Source organism: Simochromis diagramma, unplaced genomic scaffold, assembly GCF_900408965.1.
Source record: "Simochromis diagramma unplaced genomic scaffold, fSimDia1.1 OVJJ01000421.1, whole genome shotgun sequence".
NCBI lineage: Eukaryota > Metazoa > Chordata > Actinopteri > Cichliformes > Cichlidae > Simochromis > Simochromis diagramma.
In genome coordinates, this window is record NW_024387250.1 from 3,501,533 (window position 1) to 3,527,048 (window position 25,516).

The 25,516-nt window shown below is 39.7% G+C and overlaps 1 protein-coding gene and 1 long non-coding RNA gene across 2 annotated transcripts; both read right to left on the minus strand.

Moving 5' to 3' along the window:
- Positions 1 to 111: 111 nt before the first annotated feature.
- tmem72 (transmembrane protein 72) lies at positions 112 to 5,593 on the minus strand. Its single transcript, XM_040001930.1, has 5 exons — positions 3,865 to 5,593; positions 1,946 to 2,012; positions 1,226 to 1,297; positions 941 to 1,080; positions 112 to 801 (listed from the first exon to the last, which is right to left on the minus strand). Exons 1-5 carry the CDS (start codon positions 3,938 to 3,940, stop codon positions 368 to 370), a joined length of 789 nt encoding a protein of 262 aa, XP_039857864.1. The 5' UTR covers positions 3,941 to 5,593; the 3' UTR covers positions 112 to 367.
- An 8,932-nt stretch (positions 5,594 to 14,525) lies between these two features.
- LOC120715130 lies at positions 14,526 to 24,923 on the minus strand. Its single transcript, XR_005691542.1, has 2 exons — positions 20,028 to 24,923; positions 14,526 to 16,521 (listed from the first exon to the last, which is right to left on the minus strand). It is a non-coding gene; the product is annotated as an uncharacterized LOC120715130 (long non-coding RNA).
- Positions 24,924 to 25,516: the final 593 nt, after the last annotated feature.

Consider the following 25,516-nt stretch of genomic DNA (forward strand, 5'->3'; position numbering starts at 1 on the left):
ATGTCTGCTCTTCATTCAGTGCTGGCTTTGACAAAAACAACAACAACAAAAAAAATAAAAAAAAACAGGCCTTAATCCACCCACATGCACATGTTGGTACAAATGGTTTCATTTATTTGAGTGCATGCATTTGAAACTCCAACTTTTCAATTTGTACAAGACTCCAAAAATATACAAATCAGTCAAATATTTCATAAAAATCAATTTTTTTTATAGCTTAATCACATAAAATAAACCTTATTGTGGAAGACATTGGTGCTTTCTACAAAAAGTTGGTTCAAGACCAACTGGTTGTACAGAGTATGCGTGAATGCATTATTCTTTATACATCATTTCCATTGTGTGTTATCAGTAAGCACAGCGACATTCAGTCAGTAATCATAGGTGCAGTGTCTGAGGTGGTGTCTGGCTCACAGTATCCATCCATCTCTTCCATCTCCCTCTCCACAGGCTCCTCCCCACTTCTAAAGCATAATAGTCTCTTCTCTTTCCACCTCCTCCTCCTTTCCCCATCTGTGTCTTTAGGTGCTGTTGTCTGCTCCAGCTCCAGCATAGCCTGGATGCTGTCTCCTCTCTCTCCGGTGCTGAGGCAGTTGTCTCTGCTTGTCGGTGCCAGCCCCTGTCCTCTCCTGCCTGTCACCATATGGAAGAATGAGGTGCCGGCTGAGCCCGTGCTTTCTGTCACAAAGACAGCAGTTGGGCCTTGGTTGCTGAAGCTCTCCTGCGGGCTTTTGGGAGGTTTGGTCTTTGTTTTCTTGCTCAGTATGAAGTTGAAAAAGGCTGTCACCAGAAGCATTGTTCCTGAAGTTAGAATAATAATGTCACCATTAATTTTCTATGCTACATCTATGCTTTTTATGCTTTTCCATGATAGGAGCATCTTCTGCTGAAATGCCACAGCAACAGGAAACAGTAATGTGAAGTATTGGTGTTGTTTTACCTGGGATGATTGCATGCCACACCAGCACAGGGTGCAGGAAACAGACCACTGACATGATGGAGTAGTATAGGAACTTATGAAAGCCTCCAATGCGAGCCATCTTCCCCCACAGTAAAAACAACTTCCAGTCTGGAGGGCAGCTAAAGAGATATCAGGCAAGAAGGCAAGAAAAAAGTCAGGATTACTTTACATTATTACAGTTTAGACTGCAAAGTTCAAAGTTTGAAAACCTCAAAGAATTGTGAGTTATCTTTGCTACAGTAGCCATGAGGGTTGTGTACTCACGGCAGACACATGGACAGGAGAGAATCCAGGAAATAGGCTAGTTCAAGAATCATGATCCCAATAAATGAGACTCTGGGGGAAGAAATTGGACAATGATGATATACTCAGTAATTTCTACACTAAAAAAAGCAGCTGCAAGTGCTCAAGATATTACCCTACATATGGTAAAGAAAACGTTTGTGACAACTGCAGTTTTCTTGTATTTAGTTTACAATTATCTAAACCAGCAATAGAGAAAAATGCACCCAGACTAACCAGTATTACACACTAACCTCTTTTAAGTGTAATTGGTGTGTTGTGTGTTACTGTGTGTGAGGACAGCATCCATCTGCACTAACTTTATGTGTAGTGATTGAATAAACAGTCATTCGTTTCTAGTGTCCTTGGAGAGATGTTTTCCGTTGTCTCTGTGGGAATTTGTCTCTGTACTACAGAGATAATAATAAGAATCAGAAGATGTCCTCTGTTCTGCCCTCTGCACCCTGCTTCAACTTTCTGAGTCCTTCCCAACAGCTCCTCTCAAGTGTGTTTATTTATCAGAGACTATAAAAGCATGTGCAGTGTTTTTCTAAACCATCTTCTTAAAGCCCTTGGGTCTTTAGCTTGGCCAGCTTTCAAAACCAGGCTGTGTATTTGTAACTCAAGAATGCCACCAGAGTCAGGAGTGCTTGTAAATCCCATCAGTATGTCAAGAAGTAGACTCAAAAAGTAAGCGCTTACATTAGATAGATGCCAAGGCTGTTGAATTCTCCCTGATGTAGTGTTTCCACTCCCACAGCACACAACACTGAAAAAGACACGGGACAATAATTCAGCTTAATTCATGGATTTGTTGGTGAACAGATTCTGTCCACCAGATGTCAGAGTAAGTTCATGAATTTTTCTGTGCTGGATGCTGGAATGCAGCCCAAGGTAACCTTCTGTAAATGCTCTCAGTACTTTCACTGGGATTAAACACTCTTGTGTGGCGTTTTCAGTGTTCTTTGGATTTATTTTTTTACCATGTCTTTCATATTTTGCTTTAAAAGTTGTCTCTATAGTGTTCTGTCAGCCACAGTAATTTAAAGCCGACTGAATGTTTTCCTCAAGAAAAGGGCAACTGTCTGTAGCACAAGGAATGCAACTTAAAGTCACATTTACATACCACAGGAATGGTGGTACTGACCTAGTGATGTACATTAAAGGTATTTAAAGATGCTTAATTTAAGCAATTATTGCAATTGTTCCTGTCATGGTCATGAAACTTTGGTAATAACTTACTCATGCTTGCAATTGCCATACCAATGTCAGTAGGTAATTTTACTTGAGTGGACATATCACACAGTCACAGTCATGGCTAATGCCATAAAACGCCATCAATCCATGAGATCTATGCTTTAGCATCAAGATAGTAAATCTCTTCAGCAGATAATGCTAACTGTGACTTAACTACACTTCTATATGGTAAATGTCAAACTAATGCCAGCAGTTGGTTAGTTTAGCAAAAATGCTGGAAGCATGGGTAAACAGCTGGCTTGACTCTGTCCAGATGTAACACAATCCACCAACCAGCACCATTCAGTGTTCCTTTAACAGGAAGTTCTCCCAAGCTGTGTGCTGACAACAATAAAATACCTTTCTTGCTACATGAAAGGGCACTACTCTCCTGGTGTGACACAAGATAAGAAATGACATGACAGCAACATTTTTAAAATTTTAAACAAAAGTGCATTTTATTAACCAGTCATTCTCTTGTGAGATAAGCCCAGTTAAATGGGGATTGCTGCCAAACACATGGAAGCACTTTCTCTGGCCTGCTTACCAGAAATCAAGAGATTCAGTGATACAATCTGCAGCAGAGGGAAACTCGGGTAATGTGGCTAAATGGTTTCTAGTAGTTTGGAGAGTATGCAAGGATTTAAAGCTGCATATAGAGCAGCTGGATATTAACAGAGCTGCTCCCTGCATGTACTGAGAGCCTGTGGAACACACACAGACACCAACAGGCCAACCCAGACATGTGAACTCACAGCAGACTGCCAGCCAGAGGCACACACACATGGACATTTACCAAAAATAGACTGATACACACACGCACACATAAAAATAATGCACAGAAAGCTCATGTAGGCGCGAATGCACAACAGCTTGTGATCACATAATCCCAATAACCCAGCTGGACGCAGAGACTGTTTGTGTCATGTGTGGCACATGCTTCTCAATAAATATTCAGTGTCTGCAGATGTTTGAATTTAAGTGGGGGGGGGGGGGGGGTCCCATATTTTTCTGAAGGAAGCAACAAGCAGACAGCTTTTGTGATGATTTACTGAGGCAAAGAGAGCTTTGTACAATCTGTCCCTGTGTGTCTGAGGAAAACAGAAAAGGAGGGACAATAGCGTAAATCAAGTATATGCTCTATATATCAGCCAAGACAGGGTTTAGTGCTCTTGGAGATCAAGACTATGTCACAGTCTGACCTTTTAACATTGTTTTTAAAGACATGATGGGTGCCTCTTCCCTCGACGAGATGTTTTAAGATTTTTAGAAAGATCTATAGGTGCACCCAAAGAATCTGGCTCATACTAAAATGAGAAGAGACACACATGACGCTAAATGAAATCTTTTGCTTTTCTCTGCTTCTTTTCATATTTATGTCTTACCTGTGGATGTAGAAATGCCAAGGAGCCTGCAGGTGCACTCGACTACAATCCACCATATTCTCTCTAAGCTCCCCATGACCTCAAAAATTTCACCTTTGTAAAATATATATATTTTTTCCCAGCGCCTGATCGTTATAAAAGTAGCATTCTAGATGCGTAGTTGAATCCTGGCTAGATGAACAGATGGTAGAAAAGCTAAAACAGAGCAATGCAGCACTTCCATGATGTGGAGCCTGTTACCTCATGAAGGTTTGTGACTGAATGCCCCTGTTGCTGCAGTAACTGCTAATCACACACACACACACACACACACACACACACACACACACACACACACACACACACACACACACACACACACACAAACACACACACTGTCAAGGAGAAATTATTGAGCTCAAGGTAACTTGCTGACCATTTTACATTTGTCATTAAAGCTGGTTAAAAATTAAATCCATTAAAAACCCATCTAGTACCTGATCCAAAGGTATTTATTTTATAAGCTGGAATGCAGAGAAGATCACTGACCTTGCTTTTCACCCAAATAATTTCTTCTCCTCTCTTTATAACATGTTTTCTTTCATCTGATTTCACCTTATTGTGAGGTTGTTGGTGATTCAGTGCAACCAAACCATCTGAAAGACTTCAAACAAACACCATCTTTTTTTCAAACCCACACTTCAACATACAGCCATCATTTTGGCACCCACTGATCCCAACTTTGTCTCAGCAGAGTGAGCACTGATGAAATATACAGCGGCTTGCGTCAGTAAAGAAAAGGACATTTTTTATGGGTTTGCACATATTATAAACAAACTGCACTTAGTATGCAGTGCAGTGCATGCCCGATTGGCTCGCTGCACTTAGTGAAGAGTGGCTACAGTGGTATAAAAACAAACAGATACCTACATTCAAATGTAGCTCACATAATCAGGTGACGCAGGTTTCAATGAGGTGCAAGCTTGTTCAGGCAAAGCAGAGGCCTACTGGAACAAGCAAGTCAGATTTGCAGAGTTCACACAGGCATACCCACACTGACTCCTGTCAGGGCCAAAGTAAGCTGCATAAATCTTCTTAATCTACAACAAAGACACTTTTGTGTTTTTGTACCAGTTCAACTTGTTTCCGGATATTTGTGGCATTTATGGTATTGAGTGAGTGTGGATGAACTGTGTGGCAAAAACAACAGATACTAAATGTGTAACAACAAATCCAACCATATATTTGGTGCCACTTTTTGAAGGGAAGGCAACATCGTTCAGATTGTTCATGTCTTGTGTGACTGAAATGTCTGTGATAGTTTTTACAAACACTGGATAAGATCCAGTGATTTTTTTTCATGTGTGCCACGAACAAAAATTTCATTGACATTTATTTATATGTCATTGTAACTTTTAGGACACACAGTCATGTCCCCTGTCTGAAGGAAGTACAGCAAGATCCTCGGGCGAGTTTTCCTTTGCCACAAACTTGGATTGTGACCAAACAGTGCAGATGCATAATGATGCATTTTTGTGTGGTACTATAATATAAGGATCCTAACAGGCTAAACTAAGAAAACATAGGAAATAGCAAATATCATAGGTTACCTACGCAACATCAGCATGTCCACATTGTTGATATGAACACATCAGCGTGCAATGATGTTCAAAGCACTGCATAGAGTCTCTATAGCTAAAGACAGACAGATTTTTTGTATATTCACATTGTATGCAGATCGACTTTAGAAATCCTGCATGAAAGGATCCAAAATGCATTTGATTATTTGAAGTTTTCACTGACCATAACCCTCAGATATGTCATCACCATGATGTCACCCACTGGTTTGTCTGTTTCTGCTTTAAAACCATGGGTGAAATGATTTGACTGTCACCATCTTAGTTTTTCTAAACTGGAAATGTGGAGTGGGGAACTGTGAACACTACAAACTCACACAGTAGCAGCTTTCTAGCCTTTTAATTTATTTTGCTCTAAATAAGACCATATTTCACAAAATAGCGATTGTGCGCTGTTAAATAAGACTTGTAAAGAATGACTGAGACTTTAAGCTGACTGGGAAAGTGTTTATTGAGGCAATAAATCACAAGAATGATTAGGTTCTCTTATTGGCTTCTTTTCTTTGCGATTTCATTTTGAAACCAGAGAAGACGCCCCCTGCTGGTCTGGGGGAAAAGCATTTTAGCAGTGACTTCTCTTTTTAGAACGGCCATACTTTACGTAACTCTAAATCGTCTGTGGTCTGGATGCTTCTCCTCTGGGGTCTCTAATACTTTTGGATCACAGTAACCAATTTTGTCCATAGTCTGTGCTATTGTGCGACTGTAGCCAAACACTATGACCTCTCAAATCGGATTTCAAAGTGTCTTTTGTGTCACTCGCATCGGCACGAACAATGACATTAAACAAACACAACAGTTTAACCACACATTTAATGCAATTGTGTTGATGAAAGAAAAAAGGGGGGTAGAGAAAATCTTGGTTAAACAACATGCATGTTTAGACTGCAGTGCATTTTTGCACATGAACTACACACGCTTGAGGGAGGAGGAATGTGTGCTGTTAAGTGCCATCATGGCCACAGTGGGCAGTGTGTGTATGTTTATTTGACTCTTATGATGACATATAAACAGCCTTATAACTACATAATTTATGGTCATCAGTCACTGTGTAGTGTTTGGGGATCCCTGCAGACATTTACTGTACATCATGAGTTACATGGCAATCATTTGGATATGCCAGAGGGTGGAACAGTTTAAAGAATTGAGTGATCGCCATCTGAGATTGTAAATCTAGTGTTACAGTATAAATACAGTCTCATGGTTTCATTTGGCCCGTGCAGCTATATTGGACACATGTCCTCTTTTAACACGGCTCAGTTTGACCAACTGAGCTTCTGTTCAGACTTCACGTTCTCATGTTCTCTCACTCTGTAATCATCTCTGCTTTATGCATCCTCACCATTCTCATCATCTCTGCTTCACACCATTCTCTCCAGCCTATGGCAGTGAGACTTGAGATTAATTGTACCTTTTTTCAACCACATTCCCCCATCTAGCTACTCTCAGTCGGGAATAGTTGTCTGGTGCCTTTCTGAACCAGTGAAAACAGCTCTAATCCTAATTAAACCAGCAACTTTATTGGCTTGTTCTAATGCTTTGCTCAGACAATATCTCCATTATCCACTTTATCTCTGACATGCTATTTTATCCAAAGGTTAAGCTGTGAGGATTGACTGAATTAATTCCACTGTGATACATGATAGAATGTGAATATATAAACATAGCTGTATCGAATCTTAGTATTAAACCACACAGAGGGATTAATCTCTGCTTTCATGGATCCTAATGACTTCATTTACAAATGCACGGAGTCCCCTAGTGGTTGAGAGGTACTGGTACACTGCAGCCCTGAATGACCTGTATGGTCATTGTCCATCAGATCCATGAACTGAGGGAGATATTTACATACTGACACTGAGCAGGAAAAAGTCATTTTTAAGCTCTTCTAAAAATTACATTTCTAATTATACCAAAAGGTCAACAGCATTAATCAGAAAGATGAAGTACAGACATGGGAAACATCAGAAAAATATGTGGTTGTGAAACAATAAAAAAAAAAAATATGGAAAGTTTCGTGAACCGTAAAAGGGTGTTTGCACTTTGATTTGGTCAGATGAACCACTTTTTAAAGAAGGCATTGTAGCGTTTGTGTGCTGTACAGTGCTGCCCACAAAAAAGCTAAATTCTACATCCCGATGGATGAAATTAATTTTAGCTTGAGTCCAATATCGATTGTCATCTTAACTCTTTTTTGGTCTCTCTCCTAGAAAATTTAATTGAAAACAACTGAGAACAAAAGCATTTCTTACTCAAGCCACATCATACTAGTGGCCTGTACGGTGAGATATGGGCTGAGGTTTCAGTGCTACGAAGGCTCACTTCTTAGTGAGATATATTACAGTTGCTATTTGTGCTACAGCCCTAACCAGCTCAGGGATAGGTTGAGTTTTAACATTAGTTATTAGAGTGTGTAAAAACACAGCCTATAGACCAACCAACCAGTTATCTGGAAAATAGTGTCCCCTTGCCTAGAAGATCATTAAACTCTCTGATGAGCCATGTGTGGAACTCAGGGCTGCTCTAGGTGTATCATGAGGGAGTCTGTAGTTTTTGGAGAAAGTCTAGCTTTCCCTGATGAGTATCAGTGAGATAAAGATTCTCAAAGACGTGAGCTTTATTCCTGGCTTCATTTATTTCCCCGGCTGGCAAAAACATTTCATCATTCTATCAGCATTTTTCTAGCAGCATTAAAGCTCCAATGTTTGAAGGTAAGCCTGCTTACTGGTTAAAATATTTTTCTTATTTGTGCTTCATTTGCACAGCATTTGGTCTTACACACCCCAGGATAATGGTACATGTAATCTAAGAATTAAGCTAATGTAAATACATGTTTGTAATTGAGATCTACCTTCAGGAGTCACTGATTGATAATCCCATTAACTTACACATTTAACATTTCTTTTGCCAACTTTTCTTCTTAGCCTTGGCTGCAGCAGCAGTATTGCTTTCAGCCCCTCATATATTTTCAAATTCCTCATATTTCTTTCATAGATGCTCTCTTTTGAGAAATATTGTATGTTACTCTAAACTTGTCCATGTTTGGTCCTCTGGTGCCATCTTGTCCCTTTCATGTTATCGAGCTCGGATAGATTCACAAAACCTGCGCTGACTTATGGAGTTCATAACCACGTTTGTGTGACTGATTAGGGTTGATGCTGATATTAGGCTCAGCAAAGCCACATTACTGAAAAAACATCATTGGTATGTTGAACTTGCTTTGTAGTACAAATTCTCACATACCAGTGAATTGTGCATATAGTGAGAGTTCATCGTTGGCTTCTCAGTCTGAGCACAGCTGGATAAATGCGCTGTTACATAAATACTTAACCCCAATCTTTCTCCTTCAAAGCTAATGTTAAGCTAATGTGTTAAGGTTTTAATTTAAACAGATTCACTTCTTCTGAAGTACAATCCCAATTCTGAAAAGGCTTCAATGATAAGCAAATCTCATAAACCTGTATTTTATTCGCAATCAAAGACAGAACACACATCAGATGTTTGACTCGAGAAAGCGTAGCATTGGAGGAAAAATATGAGCTCATTTTGAAATTGATAGCAGCAACACATCCCAAAAACAAAAGGTGGGACAGAACCATGTGTACCACTGTGTGTTTGTAATAATAATAATGGATTGGATTTATATAGCGCTTTTCAAGGCACCCAAAGCGCTTTACAATGCCACTATTCATTCACTCTCACATTCACACACTGGTGGAGGCAAGCTACGGTTGTAGCCACAGCTGCCCTGGGGCAGACTGACAGAAGCGAGTTGCTGGACCTTAGAGAGAGGAATGTTGTCACATGCTTGTTTGAGATGAGATTTTAGCTGCTCAACAGTTCTCTATCTTCTTTCTCATATTTTTTGTTTCATGATGTTTTAAATGTTTTCATTTGATGTAAGGTCAGGAGTGCTGGCACGCCAGTTCAGCACCCAGACTCTTCTTCTATGAAGCCATGCCATTTCTTGCAGTAATAGATGCAGCATGTGGGTTTAGTATCATCATGTTTATACCTTTCCAGATGTGCAAGCTGCCAATTCCATAGGCACTAACGTAGTCTCATACCATCAGTGATTCAGACTGACTGAACTGAGTACTGATAACCAGCTGGGTGGTGCCTCTCCTCTTTTGGTACAGTGTCTAGATTTTCCATTATTTCATGTTCGATTCTTCTGACCACAGAAAGGTTTTCTACTTTGGCTCAGTCCATATTAAATGAGTTTTGGCCCAGGCAGGGTTTCTAGATCATGTTCACATATGGCTTCATCTTTGTACGACAGAGCTTTAATCTGCATCTGTGGATGGTGCAGTGAACTCTGGAAGATACATGAAATTAAAAATCATTGCATTCTGTTTTTATTTACATTTTACACAGCATCCTGGCTTTTTTGGAATTGGGTTTGTATGAGCATATGACTTTTAGAGATTAGCAGCTCTTGTTCTGATGATTTGTGTTTATTGATAACTGTCCTCACTTTACAACATATCACAGTGAGCTAAAACAGTGCTTTCTTATTTGCCCATTATCCTGCTCATAACTTGTCTTTCTTTAAGTCATTTAGCCTGCCTGTTTTTCATCCCACAAAAAGGCCTAATTAATAGAAACAAGATAACTTTTTTCGCTGACAGGTGATATCAGATGTGCTGTCAAGCTAGGTGAAGAATTTCCTTTCAGCCAATGATAGAATGGCAAAGTCCCCCCCCCACACACACACACACCCGTCAGTCTAGTCTGATGTTATACCAAGCCATCATCTTGAGCTGTTACAGGGAGTAAGTATCATAACACATCTTGTAGTAGAGGTTGGAATGCAGTACACACACATACACATATATGCACAGCATTAGATTAACACACTGATAATAACCAGAGATGAGAACTGTTAGCAATCCAGAGTTTGGCTTTGGTACTGAGGAGCTCTGATATTGCTTCTTTAATTTTTGCTTTTAGAATCAGCATTTCTGTCCCACGAGCAGTTATTCTGCGGTTTCAGCATAAAGTCTTTAAAGATGAGGTATTTGCCCTGTAACCAAAAGGTTGCAGCAAAAACACAGGCTCGCTGGTCCCTTCAAACTGATGGCAGCCTCTCACATGCCCCGGTCATCTCCTGCTGGCTTTGCTAGACGTGTCTTCTTCAGCAATCCAAATCCAAGAGAAAGCAATAGATCTAAAATGATTTAAATATATGAATAAAAGATTCTTTAAAACCCACAATATTCTCCCTTCAAAACATACATTATAGCCATATAGTATCCTCTCCACCACGATAAAATCTGAGATGGTGCAGTGTTTCATTGAAAACAGAAAAAAAAAATCTCATGACATAGTCTGCTGTTTCTTTGTTGACATCCAAAACTTAGTCATAAAAATCTGCTTTTTATTTATTCCTTGTTTCAAATCAGGAGTAGAAGAAAAGCTTTCACGGCAATCTGGACTGGCTGTAAAAATTATCCGAGGAGGTCCTTGGAGACGGAAACCTAAAAAAATCACAACCCGGTTATCAAAGGAGAACGAAGCAATGCGGAGAAGAGACGCTCAAGTCAGCGACCTTAAAGACACTCGTGAGAGTAATAGACTTTACAGTCTGACAGTGAATATGGGAGTATTTTTCATCCTGCTTTATATCATACTGCAACACGAGAGCTAACCTGCATTTTTGTGTTCACATCAAAGAAAACAGTGAGGGTCGGCTTGGAATCCAAGTTGAAAATCATCTTACTGTATGGTCCAGTTGGGAGGTGTAAACTATGGTCATGCTTCACGAAAGCTTGTGTCACTAAATAAGATAAATATGCAGGTAATGGTTACACAGAGACTCCTCTGTATTGAATATCAAATGTATAACTGAATGTACATCATGCTGTGTACATGTACACCATCATCATTTGTAGCCAGACCAGTGTTGGAGATATAACTGAACTAATGTTTCAGCATTATTAATGCCCCAATGACAGCTTAGCTTTTTAACTGTTGTTTGTGTAACATACAGCTGCCTGATTCATCATGGCAGAGAAGGCAGCCAAGTCTACAAGACAGCTCTGGAAAATGGGATGGAGGGAACCAATTTCAGACTTTTTACTTTCATGGCATTCACAGGTTTGCCTGACCTCCCTCATTGTCATTCATACTACACCAAAGTAATCCTGTTTTGTCACTATCTGGTGTAAATTTCAATTTTTTCAATCCCAAATTACTCCAAAGAGAGTTTGTTTTGTTAGTAAACTGTTATTATTAATGTGAATTACTGTCCCGTGTTTGTAATTACTAGTAATTTTACACATTTATTTATTCATTCTGACAGATTTCTTTCATTTACTACAGCAGCATAGCAGCATTTCTTTAAAGATAGATTTTTCTTTATAATATTTGCTTTCATATATATATATTAAATGGGGTTGAATGTGTAGTTAAACATCTTTACAGTGACACTTGTTTGGCCCACTTGAGATCAAAGGGGACTGTATGTGGTCTATGATATAAAATAAGTTTGACATCCCGGGAAAACAGGCATGAATGTTCTTGAAGAACTGCCTTTCCCCTTCCAAAATATGTGCGTTTAGGTTTAAAGATAAATATGTTTATATGTACATATGTGAAGGATTAAGGGAATGGATGGGGGTGAAGGTTCTTAAAGATACTGTATGATATATCTAAAAAATATATATATATATATATATATATATACCAGCTTCAATGCCATGCCAAGTTTTGTTAAGAATTTTAGTTTTGATTATTTGTTTCCTGTATTTGTGGCTCCTGTCAGGTTGTAGCCTTTCCAAGGTATAACATCAAAATAAAACAAAACTCAAAATAAAATTAAATATTAAAAAAAGGTCTTTTAGGCAAACAGTGATACAATGGACACACACAGTGAGTACAAATACATCCAATTAGCATGCACCACACAAATGACTACTTCATACTGAAGTACACCATTTATACAAGTTTGTCTGTCCCCTGTGTGTGGGTCAAGACCACTAACTGACTTTAACAGACACAGACCGACATTAGTCTCCTATTTCTGCATTTAAGAGCAACTGGAATCCAACCAAGAGAAAGTTCAGCTTCTGTTTGACTTATCATCAAGGATTTGGATGGATACCTGTGTGCCAAAGTTTGAGATTTCAGAAGATAAAATGACTTTGGAAGAAACTGAATGGTGTGTTCTTGTCCTGAAGGCAGTAAAAAGAGACAACCTGTGCTCCATGTGCTATCCTGTGGTTTGCTTTTACAGTTGTGAGCTCAGTCTAAAGACAGCTAATAAATTGGAAGATTAAGTTCAAGATCCAGGTTAAGAGAGCAGAGTGATGTTTATCATATAATTATATACTACACATTATAAACACTGTGTTATTAGTCATGCCTACTGCCCTCATACTGAATATCAAAAGAAAAGTCATCACCCTGCCAGTCTTACACATGGCTGTATTTCACAAGTACGTGGGGCGGTCAGGGTGAGGGCCATCCCTTAGCTTTAAGTGCTTCCATGCTGCTGCGTTTTGCTAACCACAGCTGGTTGCCCAATGGTACCAATGAGAGGAGGCCCCAATCAAGGACAGCCCAAGAAGATTGCGCCAGCTGCTCCAAAGTTTGCATGCTTATACTTTTACACATATGCGTACACGCTAGAGAAACATGACATTTTGTGAGGTAGCAAGTCTGGAGTCAAGCATCATAATGAGAAAGATTTCTTAACTTTATCAGTATATCAGAAAAAACTAGTCAAACATAATGTGGCCAATGGGGTGCAGTTCAACTGAATTCTCTCTGCGTGCTGTGGATGTTGGCCAGACTTTTAATTCCCAAAACATGAACTGAAATGATTGCTTAGGAAAAGTAACTCTCTTTGGTGTTATGAGAATAGGCATATTCAATGACAGAAATGTAGAACTCGTTTATTCTGGCATCCACAAAAAACTTTGTCCAAATGAAAGGGGAGCAAAGGTTTATGACTACGACTTTGACTTTATGGGAATGATGGCTACAGCTCGTCCTGAGTGTATATTTGTTAAGCACCTGTCATGTACATAAATCACAGCAGACTCATGTGTGAGGACACACAGGAAGAATGTACTCAGCTAGTCTGATTCCATAACGGGATGCACTAACGAGCTCCGAGTGAGAACAGATGGACTTTGAATTAAATAACAGAAAACAAGGCGAACTTAATATTTCGTTTTTAAATCAATAAACACCAAAAACCTCTTAGAAGCTAAAATTGATGTTGAAAACAGAATTTAATGATGATAGAGGAGTTACCAGTGCCTGTATGCTCCAGTGCCAGTATGTATAATACTGACACCGACGCCATTCGTGTCCGACCTTTCGCAGCTTCGAGCTGAACCTGTGACCCGGTCCGACCACACAGAAGCACTTCGTCAGCAGGGTCAAGGCTCCATTTCAACCCTCACTGTGAGGTGAGACATGCGTGTAAATGCAAGGAAACCACCTTGCGACCCTGACATCATCAGGGGGTCATCTTTGCTCAGGCCAGTTGCTATAGCAACATTACTTAATAGAAAGGGCCAGTGTCTTAAACATATTGGTAAAATGTTGGATGCTTGTGGGGGTCTGAGTGAAAGGTTAGGGTAGAAGCTGAAATGATCAGTTTGAGTGGTGAAAGGTTAAGTGTGAGGTCAGAGGGATTTCATGATGAGTGCCTGCAAAGTGTGAAAATGTAAAGCTCTCATTTCCAGGGTTACTGGAAGTGGTGAGCATGAGGTGAGAGATCCCCGGGGTCCCTTTCAGGCAGGGCTCATTTGTCCAAATGGAAAAAACTCAGCAAAGCAATAAGTCATGCATGATGTCTGTGTTTATACTTAACCACACACAGCAACCGAACACAAGACCCTGGCATGCCCTAAATGTAAATAAATATGAAGAAACATGTTTCTGTTGTAATAACTTCAGTAGTGATGACTGTAATTGTTTCTGTAATTGGTTATCCCAGAGTGGAAGGTGTAAATTCCTAGAGGTGGATGGCATTACATTAATTATTTTCTGCTTGGATGCCCACCAGGGGTAACCCTTGTTTCTCTTTTCTGAACTGCAGGATTTCTGTCATTTTTCAGGCCTGCTTCCAAAACAAAATAACCGGCTACACATCAGAAGTTAGTGAGAGTTAGTGAAACCCAGAACATATTCTAATGGTCACTGAAGCACGGCTTTAAGGGTACAGCGGGAGGTTGTCAAATGGCATCTTTATAAGAGAAATGTTTTAAGTAAGAGTAGTTTCCGTTAAAAGGAAAATACAATTTAAGTTACTCTTTCACCCAGAGCTTACAAAACAGTTTAACCACCTCTGAATTTCACCTGCCTTAAAGAAATCTCCTTGTTTTCAAAAGTGAGTTTTCCAAATGATATGAACACCTGATGTCTTTTAATATTTCCTCTGCTCTTCATCGGGTTATGGTTGGCAGATGATGTGCGATTCAGCAAAGCCAGCCTGACGCCCTGAGTTTTAAAATGTAAGAGCAATAAACAAAAACTTAAAAGCCAACAGGTACAGAGGATGAGCAAATTTGACAACGTAAACAGCACTTACACACAAGCTCAGCAGGGAAATGATCCAATGGCTTTGTTTTGCTTTGGGGAGGGATTTTGCTGGTATGTTTTGGGTACACTTGTCCCCTCAGAAAAAAGGTTTACTGCACATCAAAGTGTTTTAAACAATCCCCCTTTTCTGTGATGAAATATTTCTATCATAATAGAAATGTCCTTTACCAGTATGACAATCACCCCTTTCATTCAAGAGTAACCCAAAGGTTTAGGAAAATGTGCAAATTAGATGATGTGGCTTTGGCAGCCTGTATGAAAGAGTGATGTTGGACCAATGTGCCAGACAGTGCAATTGATTCCAGTATCTGTAAAACATAAGATAATTGTTTTTGATGGTATTCCATTCCTTAAGTAGAGCTCAAAAGGCATGCAGTATAAGCACCGTTGCACGCTGAAACTGCTTTGGCAGGCACTTAGTGGTTTTCCTTTAATTTGTCAACTTTAACACATGTACTCTTAAATCCTCCTTACGTGCCAAATTACAGCTGCATCTAGAAGATCACTGATTAAATCATAATGACCTTTTTCAGCATTTGTTACAGGTGTGCAAAACTTTCTCTCAGTACAAGAATTGAAGTTGACATTTCAGAAAACACATTGACAGTTAGCCACAATTAACCAGACAAATAAGCTAAGTACTCATGGATTGTGTTATTTAGTTACATATTACTATTTGTATAATGATACACTAACGTGACAGTTGTCAAGGTTAATGGGGAGATTGGAAGATTCACTGTTTATTTACAGTGAATAAATATATTTGCAGACACAATGCGAAAAGGGAATAATGCTCCAAGGGGTCAAGGGAGGGAATCCACTCATCCTATATTTACAGGTAAAACTCTCTCTCTCTCAAACTCGGGGTTTTGGTTCACCACACACCACGGAGGGAAATCCAGGGATCTATGCAGAGGAAGTACACAGTCAGAATGAGCTCATCTGGAACAGGTGGTTGATTATTGCAGTTGCGTTCGGCCTTAGGTGGGAACCACCTGCCTATGAACACAGACATAAACAAACGAGCACAGATAGAGAAGAGAGGAGAGAGAGAAAACTAAAGGAGACAGACAAAGAAAGCAAACCTGGAGCAGACAGCCAGAGAGGACTGAAGGACCATGACAACAATGTTCTCATAGCAACTTTTATATGTAATAATTGTTAGCTTTATAATTGAACTTATTTAAAACAGTTAAAGCTTTTTTTCTAGAACGCTATTCTCCTTAATTTCAGCATAAACATAAGATTTATAGGATACTTTTATAATAAAAATACAATAACTTTCCTCTGATGCTTCTGTTGGCCTAAATGAAAATGGAAGGTTTAATTCGATATCACATACCACAGTTTGGGAAAAAATTTGCAGCTGCCAAGTTATCTCGATGCTGCACCTTGTCCAAATTTCACGGTCGCTTTGGTTGATGAAGGTCGAATAACGATATATGCTTGCGGTCCTCACCTCTAACACTTTGGCCTCTGGCAGCTGAAAAAGAAAAAGATGAATGATTGATCCAAACATGATGTGGGATTACAGCTGAAGGTTTGCCGTCAGCAGTTCTGAGCTTTGGCATCTTGACTGAACGCTGCCATAAAAGAGGTGTACTTTCTTCCTTACTTAAAGTTAGAATAAAATATAATACACCATAGCTGACGCAGTTAAAATGGCAAAGCAAACATTACACATTTAAATAATCACTTAAACACAAGAGGAAAAGAAAGCAAACAGAGCAAAATAAATGACGGGTTTCACTCATTCTCTTTAGTAACATACATGCAGACATTATTTTTAACAGTTACAGCATTGATGCTTGCAGACAGCCCCTCCTTTCCTTACACACACTCCAACATGTGCCAGACGTGCGCTTACTAACGCACAGGTCATGGATTGTCTTATAAAAACACGTGTTAACTGATTTGTCACATGCAGAATAAAAACACAGCGAGAAATGATTGCAAAGCCTTTTTTATGCAGTCAATTTTTCTTGGCTTTTTGTTATTCAGGACAAAAAGCAGTTTATCAGCATCGTAACACAAACAGAGCGAGCTTGATTAGAAATGATTGGCCAAGCACACTGCTTCACATCATAAACTGCGGCATACTTTATTAATGAGTCTGTGAGCGTTCCCATTTTATGTTGAGCACAATAATTGCAATTAGTGTTTGACAAAATGTTTATTTTCTTTTGAATATACGTCACAGTACAAATTGCAGCTGTTGTTTCTAGAAAGCAACTTTTCACTGATAAGTGGGAAACAGGCAATCAGATAGAGGGACCTTTTTTTTTAATGGTGTCCTAGTTTATTCATGTGATGAGCAACTGTTTCCACCCTTTTTTGCCTTTTTAAGTTGGAACTCTTGATGTAGATCATCGCCCACGCTTGGCGGAGGCCACATGCAAAGAGAAACAAACAATTCTGTTTTAGGTGAAAAACAGAAGATTTGTTCCACAAATTGACCCTGTGTTTGGGATGCTTCCCTTAGGAATCCATGACCACAGCCTAAACGAAAGCCAGACAGATAAATTCACAGCAAGCATTTGTTCCTGAGACCCACACAGACACACACACGTATACACACACATCTATCTAGGTGACACAAGTGTTTGGTTTAAACTACCACTAGAAGAACATAGTTACTTATGTACAGAAACCAAAGTTTTGGTCTCCTGCAGAGCCCATTTAACCAGCATCACTAAGCAATGAGCTAGGTTTATATGTCTGATTCCAGCCTCAGTCTTTATCTGTGTGAAGGCTACATTTCGATGGCATTTGTCTTAAAGAACCTCGTTTACAGTATAAGCCATAACCACTTGAGTGGAGTGCATGTAACTGAGAGAACAAGGTGGGACAGGAAACCAGCCTAATCCAACAGGATCACTCCATTAAGCCACAGACAGATTCAATTAAAGGGAAAAATAATTACCTCTTCCACAATATCATAACACATGCAGACAAAAACAGTCCTGCCTCAGATGCTTAACCACTCACAGCTTGACATGTGGGCAAATATTTGAGCGTGAAAGAACAAACTGAAGTTCGAGCATTGTTTTTTTTTTCATCCTAAAAAAATGTGTGGCCGAGTCCAGCGTGGAGATTCTGATTTCATGGAGGAAAGATCACCTCAATAAGAAACAAATGCTGCCCTCTGTGTTTGTTAGGAGTCGAAACTATCTCCCTCAACGCGAACTGAAGTAGAACGTTAATAGGGTCTAAATTAACATTGTTTAGTTGTCTTCTATGTCTTTCTAAGCAGCCTGGTCCAGCTGCGCAAATATGAACTATTTACCCTCAGGGAGTATCACTAACATATCATACTAGGGCCCTGTGGCAGACGTCCGACAGACATGCCAATCGAGATAGAGTTTAAAACCTAGAAATGAAATGCATGGATGGGACACTTAATATTTCAGAACAGCAGAAACTGCCAAGTAGAGTCTCGACCGCAAACATGGAACCAGAATAAAGGAAGTTTCCTAATTTCTTACAGAAGAAGCCGTCATGCCTTTATCAAAATGATTTTTATGCCTATTCTGATGAAAGAGGGATTTGGTAATTATGGTAAGATTATGAATGGAACTATGACTCCATTCTCCATTGTATGTCCCGTATACTTACAATATAAAGTAACAGCTCCACATCAAGAGCCAAATGAAAATTTATCTGTAAAAATATAAACCTACAGCCAGAAGCTTTTTGTAATAAGTAGAAACAGTCAACTAGGGATTTACTGATCCATGGCCCCCAGCAAAATTAAGTTTGTTTTTAATTTTTTATCTGATTTAAACAGACAACATTGTGACCTGCAGTGTGAAAAGAGATCCAGTAAAAGAGAGTCTGGAGAGGTGGCGTCATGAGTGAAAGTCAGCAGAAGCCTGTGTGTAAATGAGAGGTGAAAGGAGTAGATACCTGACGTAAATACCTGGGATCAACCATCCAAAACGACGGGCATTGCACAAGCGAGGTGAAGAAAAGAGTGCAGGACGGGGTGGAGTGGGGGGAGATGAGTGTCAAGGGAGATGTGTGGCAGAAGGATAGCAGCAAGTGAATGAAAGGAAAGGTTTACAAGGTGGTAGTGAGCCCTGCTATGATGTATGCTTTGGCGATTGTGACACTAACAAAAAGGAGATGTGGCTGAGGAACAGCTCAGGTTGCTCAGGTTGGAGCCAAAATCAGAGAGGAACGGCTGGGGCGGTTTGGGTATACGCAGAGGCGGGATCGTGTATGTATTAAACAAAGGGTGTTGAATCTGTAGCTGTCAGGCAGGAGGAAAAGAGAAAGACCACATGGATAATTCATGGATGCATTGAAGGAGGACATGCAGAGGATTGGTGTGACAGAGGAGGATGCAAGCGATAGGGTGAGACGGAGACAGATGATCTGCTTTGGCCATTTCTAAATGGACAAGCCAAAAGAAAAAAGAAAGAAGATGATTAAACAAACATAAAATTAGGCAGCTACCGAGGTGTAGAAAGGTGAACTATGTTACTTTTGGACAGAATCAGAGCTGCTCTTTTCTGCTGCTTCCAGTCCTTTAGTCAAGCCAACTTGCTGCTGGCTGCAGGATCATAGTTGACGGATAGCAGGTGGTATCGGTCTTCTCATTTGACTCTTAGCAATAATGAGTACAAGGAGATTACCCAAACACAAATGTTCACATTATAATTTCAGGTTTAATTAACACACTCAATCATTACAGTGTTGCAAACACCAGAGATCCCATTTAACAACCAGTCTCTTCTTGCTAAGAAACACAGCAGATAATTAACCATTCACCCATGTAGCTCTGTATTATTTCATTTGGTCACATATAGAGTCACAGGCCTGCACCACAGTTCAAAAGCTTCTTTTATCTCTGTTTAATCCTTTTACAACTACTATATGTGTTAAAATGTGACAGAAAAAAAGTTGGTTCTACCCCCTCTTCCTCTAGCCTTAATTTCCTCTCATGTTATCAGATTTTTACAAGGTTTAAGATAGCTTCTTACTAACCAGAAGCCCCCTGCGGGTCCCCAGGTCTGGCCAGGCCAACAGACAGCAGGTAGTCAATAAAGGCTCACTTTATGGTGGTCTATTGCAGGCCTGGGAAGAAGACATCTCTTATCAAAATCACAGCACGACACAGACCTGCTAACCAGCCTCTGATAAGAGTGATTTAGCACGAGGAGAGGAAAAGCAGCAGGTTGAAAAGATCACAGTAAAATATAGAAAGGAAGTCATGCATCAAGGAGACAGTTTAGCACAGAGGGTTGTATTTAGGTACTAAATTCTAACCTGCAATTTTTTAAACTGCCACATGTTAATGATGCAAGTTTGGCTTGTCCATTGAAACAAACCAAATGCTGCTCCCATTCTTAATTATTATTTAAATGTTGAGGCCTGCTGTGATTGCTAGGGAGGTCTGGAAAGCAGACATTTTAATGCATGTATGTTCACAGCAGGGTGCCTTGTAGTAAACCCTTCACATGTTTGCTGGCCCACGCTTTTAAAGCGCAGTTAAGATTTGCAGAAAACCCCCAGAATTAGAGCCATATAGCTCCAAGTCTCAGCTTTTGTACCTGAGTGTGTTTGTAAGTCATGTTGCTCTCTGTCATTGCCACATAATAAAGGCAAAAGTGGCTCATGCTTATATGATCATTACTGAGTGTTATGACCAAAAAAAAAAAACCAAAGAGCTCAAGCTCTCTAAAGTGGTGTGAGATGGAGGCTAAGCAGAGGTTTCTTTCTCTTCTGATTGGTCTCTGTATTTTTATTCTCCGTGTCCTCTTTAATTGGATTCGAGGGAAAGCCACAGCTGCTGAATAGCTGCCACAGCAGCACACAGAAAGAAAGACATACAGTTTCAGTCAAAGTGGGCTCGCATTTCAACGGCCAGCCAACATCTGAACAGTGGATTATCACTGCTTTTGGACCGCTGTGCACCTCCTGAATGGCCTTGATTCCCTGGTAATGGCACCCATACATTTGTAAAGTAAGGAAGTGAAAGACCAAGTCGAAAAAGAAGAAAGGGGAGAACCTTATTTCACATTCACCTCCCGAAAACCTTTTCACTGCACATACAGCGCTCAGACACAAAGCTGCTTTTGTCTGAAGAGTCTGGGGTTAACAGAGACTTGTTAGGGTACAGAAACAAAGCCACTGGGAACCTCTGTGCACACAAATATAAATCAGTTTATATTAAATAAATAAAAACTCATAATGACAAAACATTTTTTGTTTCCGTCGAAGGCTTTTCTCATTGTTTTTTAAACAAACAGAGTGGATGTTGTGACATAAACAGATACTCTACAATAGATACTTAAAATCTGTGTGGGAACGGCTCTGTTCTCTTTTTTTTCCATCAGTTTGTGCAGCTAACAATAGCTTTGGCAGTGCTACATGATTGAACCGTTCTGTGTTTATGCAGTTGTCATACAGCAAAACCGGGAAAACACGCTAATAGAAGTAACTTCACAAAGAGGGCAGAAAAACACGAAGGTCTATCTCAGTTGTAAGCTAATTCTAATTCCAGACTCGCATAATTGTTGTGAATTCGATTAGAATTTTAAAAAAGCCTCTCTTGGTTCCACTTCACACGCTCACATAGTCCTCAAATGCGTGGACCTTTTAACAGATGGACTATTTGTGCAATGAGAAAAACCATCGCTCGGTTCTGTGCAGTCAAAAGGCTTTTACAGGAGTGTGAAGTCATTGTCGCTGCAGAACAATTTAGAGAAGATGGATGAGGAAAAGAGAGGAAAGGGGGAGAAGAGAAGAGGTATATTTGTGAACAAGCTGCTAAGCCATGTAAACCACACAATATTGGTCTTTTTTCCCTCACCGTGAAAAAATAGCCTAGAGAGGAACAACGGAGACGTTAGAGCTTTTTGGGACGTCCCGCTGCGGGTTTGGCAAGTCACAAGCTTAAATTGGACTATATTTTTCATCTGTCATTTGTTCCTTTGTATGGTGCTGGCATCTTATTTCACTGACACCCTATAGCCTTTTCTGTTTTCATTCAGGAGTGGTGAGGGATCTTCAGAGTGTGTAATCCTGTTGCTGTTCCTGCTGCAGAAACAAATGAACTCCCAATGAAAGTTTGATGGCTTCTGTTATACGCAGTGTTTAGCAACACCTGCCTGAACACCGATTCTTTAATGCATGTGTGTAACAGGCGAGCACTTTATGACTTTTGAAAGCAAAAAACAACAGTCAGGCTTGCAGAGGTGCTCAGACCACATGTTGAGAAACCCGAAAAGAGCACTTGGAACAGCTGATGTGCCTACTTAAAAGACCCCATAATCAGATTACATGTATGTGATGCTTTTGCAGCTTTGTAAGACAGCCCTCCTTATGCAATTGTGTTTTTATGGTTGTTGTTGTTTTTTTAACTTTTTTAGAAGATATGACATATGTTATCTGATAAAACACTTACATTAGATAAATCATAGTGATTTTTTATTATTAAGAAGAAAAAACTGAATATGCTACTGCACTTTCACACAAAAGATGCTGAGTAATCCTGACCTAAATTTTTGACCTACTCTGAAAAGTCCATAAGGAAATGCATAAAAAAATGATCATACTCTAAGTATATATGTGTAAATCCTATTAACGACATCCCTTTGATGTCTTCTGCTTGCAGGATTTTGGATTTCCTTCCACTTCATGACAATAGCATGTTGGGCTACAATAAACAAAAATTAATCACTTTCATTTTGCTTTCATTTACTGGAATATCTTGCGGAAAAAATAAAATAATGACATAATCTATTTGGTTCCAAAACATCTGGAGTTTTTCATGCTCATAAAATGAAAGTGGGAGATTTTGAGATTAAAATGATGTAGCTTCATAAATATGCAGAATTTGTAGTTTATGGACAAGATTTTTGGAATATAAATATTTGTGATTTCCACTTGTAGTCTTCTTGCGGCGCTACAAGCTTTCACAGTGATTCTCACGACAATTGCATAGCAGGTATAAGAGAGAGAAACATAAGCTGGGATATTTGCTGTTCCCATTAAAATTCCTGTTTAAACATACAGAAATTTGTATTTACTATATGGTGCACTAATAAAACATAAAAAGCCATAATTTGCATCAAGAAATAACATTATTTATTAGACTGTAAACAAACACAATACCCTAATTAGACACCTTGCACCTTAATAATGGTCTAATTCAAAGCCATGTATAATTTCTTTATAGCCCACATAACCACACTTAACCAGTATTATACCAAATTACTTTGGGTTTAGCCCTAAATCCAAAGTAATTTGGTAAAACGCTGAGCTCAGGTAACAAGAATCCAGCATATTTTTCATTTTCTTAGACATTTGTTGCTTATTAGATAGAAAACTAAAGTCAAAGCACATAAGAAAATATTATGCATACCCTCTGCAGAGTGGGTTTTGTTCAGAGTGCTGTGGAGTGTGTAGGCGATACTTCCTTCATGCTTGTACTCCCATACAGGTTAAGACCTGTCACAATTCAATCCCAGTGGGGTAATATTAGCCTAATAGTAGGCCAGGAAAGCAGCCAGGATGCTGATTTTCCATCATTAGAAGCTCGTTAGACTTTCTTAGAACGTAATTTTCAAAACATTACATCAGAACTGTACTGTAAAATGCAGACCTAACAAATGCAGTTCAATTGTATAATTTTGTCTAAGCATTGTATTATACCAAAAGCACTCGCAGACAGCCATGGCCAAGAGTTTAGCTGTAAAGAGAAATGATAACAGATAAAGTACAGTATTAACGTGCAAATCTATAGTTGCTGAAAAGGTTGAAATTCCTAAAAATTATATGGCACAATTTCTCTCAAGCACTCACTGATGACAAGAGGCAGCTAAAAATAAAGATTTCTGGACTTGTCATTCCTTTAGCTTTGCCTCACCGATTAAGATTTCATTTCATATTTTACACAAGTAACGGGTGTGAATCCCAGTGAGGAAATAACAATCAGATCAGAAGCTGTTTTTGAGTTATGGTAACCTTAGTTTTGTGGAGAGATGTCTCGAGGATGGATTTAGACTCAGTCTGCATTGCCTAACCTCCAGGAAAGAGTCCACTCTTCCTCTGCTGCACCTCCACGCTGTGGTGAGTTAATGAGGAACAGAGCGTGGTAACATTCACTAATAAAAGCCAGCTCTGGAAAACGGGGCTTCAGCTGGCTGCTCATTTTTCTCCTGCACCTCTTGTTACTTTGTCTTTCCTCTGCATCATCTGTTCCCCTCCTCTGCTCCTCTCTCTTGTTACCTGTTGTTGACCGTGCTTCTCGGTTACCTTTTCTACCATTCTTATCATTTGCATCCCGTATTCATCTGCCACCTACTCAGAGAACATTTGTGACGTATGCACGCTGCTGTTAGTGAGCCCACAGGAGGCACACGGCCTATTAAGAATACCAGAGTAGCAGAGGCAAATACCTTCAGGCCAAACAACCAGCATGTCAAACACGTCGCACACGTAATCACAATTATCCAGGAACGTTTAGAACTCCACGGCTCTGTCTACATCCTAACACTGCACACAATCTATTTTTAATATTGTTATATACATTCGTGTGTCGTTTTGTGCCTTTTTATTTATACCCATGCGATTATATGTCCATGCACATACAAGCGGACACCTAATCCCCTTCATGTTCATTTATGCCTTCATGAAAAATCACCTTCCATTTCCCGGCTGGTGGATTACTTCAAAGCCGCCAAGCAGGATGAATAACATGTAACAATATCTCGTATTTGTCCATGTGAAATAGGACAAGATACTCTGTCTTCGCTTCTCTGCTGGTTCCATTTCCTCAGTCTGATTAATAGGTTTTTGATTGCAGCTGCAGCTACAGCTCCGAGCCCGAGAACACAGAGCTCCATGGCTACTCACTATTATAGCCTCCTAAGTTACACAGAGAACACATAAAAGTGACGGTTATGTTAAGCTGCTCTGTCGTTTTGACTGACAGCTGTAGCCTTAACTCTCCCTTTAAATGCTGCTTAAGTGTTTTATGTAGTGACCTGTGCATGCAAAAGCAGTAAAGAGACAGCAGCTGCAGTGTTACAGCTCAGCAGAGGACTGACAATAGAAGCACCTTGGGGGGTTGTCCAAGAAGAAGTGGCGAAAGGAAAGGGGGGAAAGTACTTTCTTTAAAACTATGCTACGATTCCTCGATAATTGTAGTGCAGGAAATGTGATATGTCCAGTGCACTTACCAAATTAAATTCATGCACGGGAGACTGGAGGCTGCAGGTTGTTCCACAGGTAATTATTTTCAGCCTGGACGATGTGCAGGTTTGCTTGGCAGGTAGACAAAATTGTGTTTTCTTTGTTCAGCCAATATCATGTTTCTCAGTCTTCTCATTAGCTCCTGATGAATTTCTGATATGAAGTCCAAACATGTAAAAGCATCTCTCTGGGAGCCGTGGGGAAGTGGATAGTTTTAGATCATACTGTCAGAGTAGAATGAAAAATCTGCTAACTTTAGGGAGCTGAATGCTTTT

What these genes read in the sequence shown, in the direction of transcription:
- tmem72 (XM_040001930.1), bottom strand. Translation starts at nt 3,940, where the DNA reads ATGGGGAGCTTAGAGAGAATATGGTGGATTGTAGTCGAGTGCACCTGC. An exon ending in AGCCTTGGCATCTATCTAAT is followed by an intron (nt 1,298 to 1,945) that starts GTAAGCGCTTAC and finishes TTCTTCCCCCAG; the next exon opens with AGTCTCATTTATTGGGATCA. An exon ending in CTCCTGTCCATGTGTCTGCC is followed by an intron (nt 1,081 to 1,225) that starts GTGAGTACACAA and finishes ATATCTCTTTAG; the next exon opens with CTGCCCTCCAGACTGGAAGT.